Source organism: Myotis davidii, unplaced genomic scaffold (assembly GCF_000327345.1).
Source record: "Myotis davidii unplaced genomic scaffold, ASM32734v1 scaffold452, whole genome shotgun sequence".
Taxonomy (NCBI): domain Eukaryota; kingdom Metazoa; phylum Chordata; class Mammalia; order Chiroptera; family Vespertilionidae; genus Myotis; species Myotis davidii.
Window position 1 is genome coordinate 564,276 of NW_006284245.1, and position 10,050 is coordinate 574,325.

At 38.1% G+C, this 10,050-nt stretch overlaps 1 protein-coding gene across 1 annotated transcript in view; it reads left to right on the top strand.

Moving 5' to 3' along the window:
• Positions 1 to 10,050, top strand: part of PRKDC (protein kinase, DNA-activated, catalytic polypeptide) — a gene marked incomplete at its 5' end in the record, with an annotated part of 202,177 nt that overhangs the window by 153,059 nt on the left and 39,068 nt on the right. Inside the window, 5 exon segments of the mRNA XM_015568649.1 lie at positions 2,651 to 2,789; positions 3,633 to 3,821; positions 4,990 to 5,214; positions 7,050 to 7,158; positions 9,366 to 9,477. Of these exon segments, the coding sequence (XP_015424135.1) occupies positions 2,651 to 2,789; positions 3,633 to 3,821; positions 4,990 to 5,214; positions 7,050 to 7,158; positions 9,366 to 9,477 (774 nt within the window).

The following is a 10,050-nucleotide window of genomic DNA, read 5'->3' on the forward strand; positions in this document are numbered from 1 at the left end:
ATAATTTCTTACTATACAATCTTTTTGGACTCAGGATATTTCTGCACTAAGTTTTGTTCCCTATAAGTGTGGCTATAACTTACAGTTCCTAGTATTTTGAATGTGTTTGCTGCTTTGCTATACTGAATAGAGGGTGATTTATTATTTTCAGCAGGATTCACATTTTTTAGGAACAGTTAAGTCCAATTATTTTGTTTATTTGAGGGGGGGCGGAATTTTGTTGTGTAGTTATTCTGTTTTGTGTTATGTCTGTTTCTTTCATTAGTTGTGGTTTCATCATAAGAGAGACAGTGATTCTGAGACGTCTCTTGGTTTAGGTTGAATTTTAATTTGAACTTCTATTTTATAGCACTGATTTTTAGATCTTCAAATTCTAGGGTAAAAGAAAGTAAAAGTAAGGGTGTGGATTCCTTACCTTTTCACTATTTTATAGTCATTTTTATCTTTCTTAATTCGGACTCTGAGTGAGTAAAGCATTCTCAGGTGCTGAGAAGAATTAAAATACAAATTAGACATTTCTCACAGGCTCACAAAACTAGCTATATGTACTTATATACATGACTAACCATATATGAAGTAGGAGGTGATGAGTTTTCTAAGTGGCAAGATACATCCACATCCTGGGTCAGTTCAGAGAGTGCACCTGGGCTTTTTTTATCTTCTTTCAGATGTACAGGGTGGGGCAAAAGTAGGTTTACTGTTTGAGTATGTGAATCACAGTTTATTCTTGTATTATTATTATTAACTAGAGGCCTGGTGCACAAAAATTTGTGCACTCAGGAAGGGGTCCCTCAGCCCAGCCTGCATCCTCTCACAGTCTGGGAGCCCTCAGGGTATGTCCAACTGACGGCTTAAGCCTGCTCTGGGGAGCGGGAGGCGACCAGCAGGCAGATTGGGGGATGGCCCCGGCCCCCATCACCCCACCGCTGCCACCAGTGGCTTCCCTCTGCAGGAGGCGACCAGCGGGTTGATTGGGGGATGGCGCTGCTCCGCCACTGCTGGTCGCCGTCCCCTCCCTCTGCCTACTGGCACCTGCCTTGGCTGACCTGGTGCCACCAGCTCATTGGCCCCACCCCCCGCTGACAGGTCATTCTGCTGTTCAGTTGATTTGCATATTAGGCTTTTATTATATAGGATTATTGTATTATTTTCCATACAAACTGTAAACCTAATTTTGCCTCACCCTGTATAGGAACAATGATTAACACTTTGTGCATTTAGTATTTTCAGGGAGTGAGAACTCATCTAATGTGCATACAACTGGGTAAACGAAGCGCTTTTAAACACTTTTTGTAATTTTATTTAACACTTTCTCATACTGTTATATGTAACACTTTTGCATTTCTTTCAAACACTTTTGAGACTATAATTTGCCTTTTCTTGATATGTCATAGTCATGGTTTTGCCCATGTTGTAGTAGACATCATCCCCAGATCTTGGGGCCAGTGTAGGGTAGTCTCTTTTCTGAGTTCCTGAAAAATGTTTGTAGCTTCATCTCCTGTTGTGCTCTTGGGCCATGAGCTATTAACGTTTAAAATTCACCTTTACTTTTTTTGTACCTTTAACCATCTTTGGATGTGGAAATAAGAATGCCATATGTGTAAAGTTTTAATCTAAATTTGTAGCAGTAGGCTCTGAGAGAGAGAGCTCATGGGCCCTTTTATGTACATACAAGAGATTTCATACCTGTGAAGGACTAAACTGGAGGAAAACCAAGGAGGAAGCCATCCTCGCCTGGCTGGTCAGGTGACTGCAGATTCAGGAAGAGTGACATTTGTGTTGAGACTTAAAAGATGGGGAAAAAATTACAGGGGGAAGGGAACAAGCTTACTAAACATTTACCTTGGAACAGTGGTTCTCAACCTTGGCTGCACATTAATTAGAATCACCTGAGAATCTTTTTAAAATCCTGATTTCTGGGCCTCATCCTCCAGAAATTCTGTTTCTTTGTTATGGGGTGGGGCCACAACATTAGTAACAAAGAAACAGAATTTCCGGAGGATGAGGCCCAGAAACCAGGATTTTAAAAAGATTCCCAGGTGATTCTAATGTGCAGCCAAGGTTGAGAACCACTGCCTTAGAATATCTTAAAAGGGGAAGGTTGGTTGGTGGGATCAAGCAGATTTGTGCTAATGTGTTGCAAAGATAAAGAATGCTCAAGCAAATATTAAGGCTGTAAGAAATTACTTTGAGATAACATTGAGATTGTCCACAGAACTCAAATTAAAGCATGGCACCAGTAAGACCTGGATTAATTTTTACTCACTTCTGGGTTCTTCACTACCTTCCAAATTTTAGAGTAAGACAAGGATTCTGAATCGGTCACCCACAGATATGTGCAATGTTACTGTAATGGCACCATTAACATGGAAGAAGTTTATTTAATGACATAATTAATATATCGTTAACCTACATTTTCATATTTTACTTCAAATGCACCTCAGAATAATTTGTCTTCTCTATGATTAAAGTAGTAAATTCAAAATTTAATGGTAACTTCAAAATTTTAAAGATTTTATAAAACAAAAGTAAGATTTTAGTTAATATAATATGTGACATCTTGATTTAATATCGTTTTATTACGATAAATACTTTAAAATATTGGGGCATTCATTAATGTGGACGTTTCCCCCTTTGGTTTGCCGTATAGACTGTACAGATCAATTGGAGAGTATGATGTCCTCCGTGGCATCTTTAGCAGTGAGATCGGAACAAAGCAGGTCACGCAGAATGCATTATTAGAAGAAGCCAGAAGTGACTATTCGGCAGCTGCTAAGCAGTATAATGAGGTAAAACTGATCTCTAGCAAATGTCAGTTGATTAAACACTTTTGTTCTCTGGATGGAAAAACTGTTAGTTTTAAATTTGAGAGCTTCATAATGTTTCAGCTTTATGCCTTAGATTTTTACACAAATTTCAGAGAATGGTTTTATAATAACCAAAATATTGCTGTTTCTCTTACTCTTTTTAAGAAAACATCATTGAATAACAGATAAAGCATTTCATAAATTACCAAATACTATAAAACTATAAGTTATTTCAATATCTGCTAGAATATTTCATTCCTATGTAATAGATTCCTTTTCTTTGGCAAGAAAAAAATGTATGAATAGGTAAGTGAGATTGGTTTTGGGAAAATGACTTTAATTCTACTTTATATATTTTCTGTTTTGAGTTGCCAGTGGCTATCTCGAGTGTAGATGTCCAGCAAATATTTGAAATTCAGGGTCTGTGACCTGTGTGACTCTTGAATGATCAATTCAGGTTGTAAAATTTTCTGCAATTTTTTGTAAATGTCCTATTGTAATTTTCATTCTAAGAACTTTATCACTAGTTAATAACCCACAGTATTGACTTAAATCTAGTTATGGGTCACTTAAAGTCTTCATTTTAATAATTGGCTTCATTGGTAAGTTTCTCAGAAAAACGGCTTTTCTCTTGGTTAGGGTTTTTATATTAATTTGTTACTATAACATTCCTTTTGTTTGTTTTATTCTCCCATTCAGTGTTACTTTATTTTCCTTTTTCTTTCCCTTTATCATAAACCTGAACATGAATGTTACACTACCTACATTATTTCATTTGTATTCTTTGAACATTATAACATAATCTTAGGAACTTTTCTTTGCCAGGCTCTCAATAAACAGGAGTGGGTGGACGGTGAGCCTACAGAAGCCGAGAAGGATTTTTGGGAACTTGCATCCCTTGATTGTTATAACCAACTTGCTGAGTGGAAATCATTGGCATATTGTTCTATAGTCAGTGTCGACAGTGAGAACCCTCCAGATCTAAATAAAATGTGGAGTGACCCATTTTATCAGGTGGGTAGAATCATTCTAGAAGTTGCTGAAATAAATAATTTAGATGGTCAGGTGTTCTCTAAGTAATTAGGTTGCTTAAAACTTTTCAAAAATACAGTAGTAGTTGTGAAGCATTAGGATAGTTATATATCCTGACTCCCCCCCAAAAACTCCATAGTATTGTTAAATCTCTTACCACTTTTAGCTAACTCCTTTAAAATAAATGGCATGTGTTTAAAAATAAATATCGCCTTAGCTGGTTCGCTCAGTGGATAGAGCGCATGCCCCGGTTGTGGGCTTGATCCCCAGCAGGGGGCGTGCAGGAGGCAGCCAGTCAATAATTCTCATCGTTGATGTTTCTATCTCTCTCTCCCTCTCCCTTCCTCTCTGAAATCAATAAAAAATATATTAAAAAAAATAAAAGCTTTGCTCTGCCCTATTTGGAGGATAGAGAACAAAGAGCCATTAGATAATTTTAGCAGACAGAACATTGATCATCGGTACACAGTCACTTCACTTTGCAATTGCTGCGGCCCCAGAAATATTGGGCTAGAACAGTGGTCAGCAAACCGCGGCTCGCAAGCCACATGCGGCTCTTTGGGCCCTTGAGTGTGGCTCTTCCACAAAATACCGAGTTCTGCTCATGGGCCACGCAGTTTCAATTGCACTGTACGTGCGCGCCTGCACGTGGTATTTTGTGAAAGAGCCACACTCAAGGAACTAATAAAAATAAATATTAACATAACATCCCTGGTATGATGACATGGAAGAATATTTTCTGTTCTCTTTGCACTGGGTCACAGAACACATGGGCATGCCCCAATTCCCAGAGCAAGATGGCTCCCCTCACAGGGTCACCCCAACTCTTGAACAAGGCTGCTCTCCTGGCCTCTCTCACAATGCTGCTGTCCTGGCTGTGCTTAAAGATTCCTCACTTTGTATGTGACATCAGCTGTATATCAGCTAATAGTACGCAGGTCCTACTTTCTACAGGACATGTTCCTGTATAGTTTGTGGTTACATAATGAGTGAGTTTACTTGAGCATGTCTTAAAAATTATAGTTTTCAGGTTTGAAGTATCGAGCATAATCACTTTGTCTCTAAATCTTGAACGATAAAATTATACTAAATTACATTATAATAATAAAATGATTAGGCACCCTAACATTGTCTTTCTCATGTTCCGTAGGAGACCTATCTACCTTACATGATCCGCAGCAAGCTGAAGTTACTGCTTCAAGGAGAGAATGACCAGTCCCTGCTGACATTTATCGATGAGGCTGTAAATAAGGAGCTCCAAAAGTCCATTATAGAGCTCAATTATAGTCAGGAATTGAGTCTTCTGTATATCTTACAAAATGATATTGACAGAGCCAAGTATTATATTGAAAAATGCATTCAAATTTTTATACAGGTAATACAGATACACCAATCTGAAATGTACTATTTCTGTGATTTATTTTTGAATTCTCACCCGAGGATATTCTTTCCACTGATTTTTTTGTTTTTTTCACTAAGCAACTTACAGGGCTGCTGCTTCTCCACTAATTTTTTGAGAGTGGAAGGGAGGGGGAGAGACAGAGAGCAACATCGATATGAAAGAGACACATTGATTGGTTGCCTCTCCCACATGCCCTAGCCCAGGTGGAGATGGAGCCTGAACAAGGCACATGCCTTGACGGGCATTGAACCCGGGACTCTTCAGTCCCAGGCTGATTCTCTAACCACTGAGAAAAATAGGCCAAGGCTGTGATATTTTTAAAGTCAGTAAACTAGTGAATAAAAAAGTAATAAAACATTTTTATTTACTATTTAATACCACCCACTTTCTACTATTTTCTTCTGATAGCTCTCTTTACTCTGTTTTTTGGTCTTAATGCCTTTAAAAGTTTTTTTTTTCCTGTTATAGAAGTTTTAATTTTTGTTTTACCTTAAGTTTTTATTTTTCTCACACTGCTAAAAAAAAGAAACACTTGAGAGTCGACCTTTACGTTTGGAGTAGGTGAATAGAAGTTTGGTTGCTGGGAGGGGAAGATTATGAATCTTCCCTGTTTATTTTCTGCCATTTTTCCTTTTGCTTCTCAGAGAATCTTCCTCTGATGTTTGTTTATTTTTCAAGTCAGTGTCTTGTATAGAGTCTATTAAGAACATTTATCATTGGCACACAATGATCATTAGAAGCAAAGTCATTTATTTTTTCCTGAGTTTTAAAAAATATTTTTAATTGATTTTTTCAAGTGAGGAAGGGAGAGGGGGAGAGAGAGAAGCATTGATGTGAAAGTGAAACATCAGTTGGCTGCCTCCTGCACACCTACTACTGGGGATCGAGCCCGCAACCTTTCAGTGCGTGGCATGACGCCCAACCAACTGAGCCATACCGGCCAGAGCAATTGTCTTTTATTTTTAAACTTTAAAAGTTGATTAATACACTCAAAGTTTATTGAAGTTAGAATTGGCTTCTATACTTAGCTATTTACATTAGAGAATTTTGTGATTTAAAAAAAAATATTTTTATTGATTTCAGAGAGGAAGGAAGAGGGAGAGAGTGATAGAAACATCAATGAGAGATAATCATTAATCGGTTGCCTTCTGAACGCCCTTACTAGGGATTGAGTGTGCAACCCAGGCATGCCCTGACTGGGAATCGAACTGTGACCTCCTGGCTCATAGGTCCATGCTCAACCACTGAGCCATGCTGCCTGGGTGGATGTTGTGATTTTTTCTTGTTACTCCTCACCTGAGGATATTTTCTCCATTGATCTCTAGAGAGAGTGGAAGGGAGGCAGGGAATGGGGAGAGAGAAACATTAATGTGAGAGACACATCAATTGACTGCCTCTCATACATGCCCGGACCAGGGCCGGGGATCGATCTTACAGCCCAGGTACCTGCCCTTGACTGGGAATCGAATCCTTGACCCTTCGGTGAGTGGGCCAACACTCTAACCAGTGAGCATCACTGGCCAGGACAGGTTGTGATTTTTAAAAAGTGTTGGCAAGTAGAGGCAATGATAGGTCATTTGTATTGATTTTACTGATTTCAATGAACCAAAAGGGGTTTTCAACCTAAATTATTTTCAAAAATTATATTATCTGTTAATTTCTTGTATGACCTCATTATTAACCACAGTGAGACACATTGTGTAATGTATTTCTATGGTAGTTGCTGTATTTTACATTTTATACAACTGTATTAAAGTTTAAAGTCTTAAATTGATTTGTAAACAATGTTAAATGCCTTTTTTTTCTAGAACTATTCTAGTATTGATGTGCTTTTACACAGAAGTAGACTTACCAAATTGCAGTCTGTACAAACTTTAATTGAAATTCAGGAATTCATCAGCTTTATAAGCAAACAAGGTAATTTTTTTAATCTACCATTATTTTTTATAATTATGGAAGAATTTTATTATCTGATTTTATTTTTATTTTTTTGCTTACTGGAAGTATATATTTTTTAACATATGGTTTAGGAACTATTTTAAGTTCATTCTACAAATATATATTTTGATATTGAAATGAATGTGTAAAATGGTCAAACACTATTCTAGACATTGGGGATATAAAACCAAAGGAAACAGATTGCCCAGCTTGAAGAGCATTCAAAATAGTGGGGTAATTTCAATACGATGTGATACCTGCTGAGGCAGAGGCGGGCATGGGAAACTAGATGACAGAACCTGCCCTGGCCTGAGGGGCGCACAAGTCTACTGGAGGAAGGGCCTGAACTCCCTTTGAAGGTGGAAAAGGGCTTTGCCAAATGCCTGCCTGACAGAAGCCTGCAGCGCCCCAGGTGCAGGAGGTTCTGTGTCTGGCTGCCAGGTGCCCTGGCCTGAGAGAGGGAGACTGCAGGCTCAGACAGTGGCCTTCGCCACCACCAAGGGGATTATATCCTGGTGCCTATAGGAGGCCACCCGGAATACTTCTTTGTAAATCTAAATTTTAATTTTTGTCCTAAATAATTAAAAATAATATGAAAGAAACTTTTCAGAGTACTAATAATACATTAAATGCTTTGTATGTTCCAGGAGCTATTAATCTCTTTTTTTCTGTATTATCTAGTTTTTATAATAGTTTTATGAGATGAAGATTCTATCTCCTCATTTTATAGAGGCTTAAAGATTAAAATTTCCCACGCTATTAAAGTGAAAGATCCAGATTTTGAACCCAGAATTGTCTGATTTAAGCTTGTGTTCTTAACTACTACTTTCCACCAACAGAAAGAAAATGAAAGCTTTAAACCTTAGCAATGTGAAATTTCAATTTTATGATAATTATTATGAATCCCTTTTCCAAAATCTTTTGTTACTGGGCAGCCCCCTGAATCAGAGGGTGTGACTCTCTGTTCCTCAGTTCTTGTCAGTCTTGAAAGAAAGATTTCAGATGAGTGACAGCAGTGTTGAAGCAAAGTAAGCAGATTTATTAAGAATATACTAGACATAAAACACAAGTGGTCAACTCAGGTAGTCTGAGCACACTGCCTAATGGGGGTTCAAGGGGTTTTATACTCTTCCCTCTACAGGTTTCAAAGTTCCCCTGCCGAGTATCTAGGATAGCAGACTAGGTTTCAGAGTCCCCTTCTACCTTATTGTGACTTAACTCAGAATGTTTGTATATACATTTGGTCATCTTGTTTGGCAAGTCCTAAGGTGGCTAACTTCTTTGTTTAGTGGGTGAGATAAAATTCTTCCTTAATTCCCCCTCTCCTCTTTCCTGTCCTAACAGTTACCTTTCCTGCCTAACATCCCCCAAGAAATACCATCTAAATCCTTTTGGGGTTTTGTTGTATGTCCCCCAGACTTTATTTGTCTTGGCTTTAGTTGGCACAAATGACACTAATTGTGTCTTTGTTCTCTATTTAACCAGGCCAGGGTGATTTAAGCTATGTATTCTCTGGTTAGGAAGGAGAGGTATAAACCATTTCCTTTCAAATGTCTTTGGTGAAAATAGGTCTTGCTATTCACAAGCTGGCTGCAAGCTGCCCAAGCTGTTTGGCCTTGTTTAATTTTTCTCGTCTCACTTTCCCCATTCCATTTGACCAGGAATTTTCCTAGCTTCTTGGACTATCTTGCCACACCTTGAAACCAGGTAGTTTCAGATATTACTATTATGTAACCTTCTGCACACACCAGAGCTGGGGGCAGTATTCCATAATTAAATACAACCATGCATATCTACCGTAAGTGGTAAATATTCAAATGAATGGCATAAACAAAGACCTATAAGTAGCCCTACGCCAATTCAGATCTGATTTTGCCAAGACAATTGGCTGCAACCTCGTGAAAACCTTTTTAACTTTCAGAGCTTTTTTGATTTTGGAATTGTGGGTGAAGTAAAACTTCACTAAATTGTATGTTTACTTCTCCACCTTATTCTATATTCTTAAGAAGTTGAGTTTTATTGTCAGAATATATTAGATTTAATATGGTAACTTTGTGTTCCTATTGTGAAAGAAGAGACAAAATTTTTTAATTGGGACAATAAATTTGTATTAAGTTTCTACCTACATTGTAAGTTTGTCTTGTCATTGAGCTGTGGATATAATCATCCTATAATAATATTTTTAGGTAATTTATCATCTCAAGCTCCCCTTAAGAGACTTCTAAAAACCTGGACAAACAGATATCCAGATGCTAAGATGGACCCAATGAACATCTGGGATGACATAATCACAAATCGGTAAGATGTGATCCTTTTGAGTTGAATATGGATTATTTTCTGAAATTGCCAGAACTATTTTTCTCCAAGACTATAGTTTAGAAAAATGTGCATTTTGAGTCTAGTGTAGATGTCTGTCATCTTTCAATTTTCCATTTAAGTTGTTCTAACAAAACTCTCCATGGTGGCAATATGTCCTTTGTCCCCCATTTGTCCCCTGTGGGGGAATTGCTGCCCGCTCACTTTGAATTCATCTTGTGCTAGGTGGTTGATTATAAGCATCATCTCTGGCAATGAGAGAAGGCCAGGGAGCAGCAGGGCAGTGGTCCATGTGCTTCTGTTTCAGAGCTAAATATTAGGTAGTGATATGGCAACAAAGAGAATGCTGCTTAATGATTTTTTATTATTCTGTTTGCATAACTTTCTTGCCTCCTGCCTACCAACTCTATTACATAATTTTATATATATATAATAGAGGCCTGGTGCATGACATTCATGCACTGCGGGGGGGTCAGGGGGTCTCCTCAGCCCGGCCTGCACCGTTTAGCAGTCCAGGAGCCCTTGGGGGATGTCCAACTGTGGCTTAGGCCTACT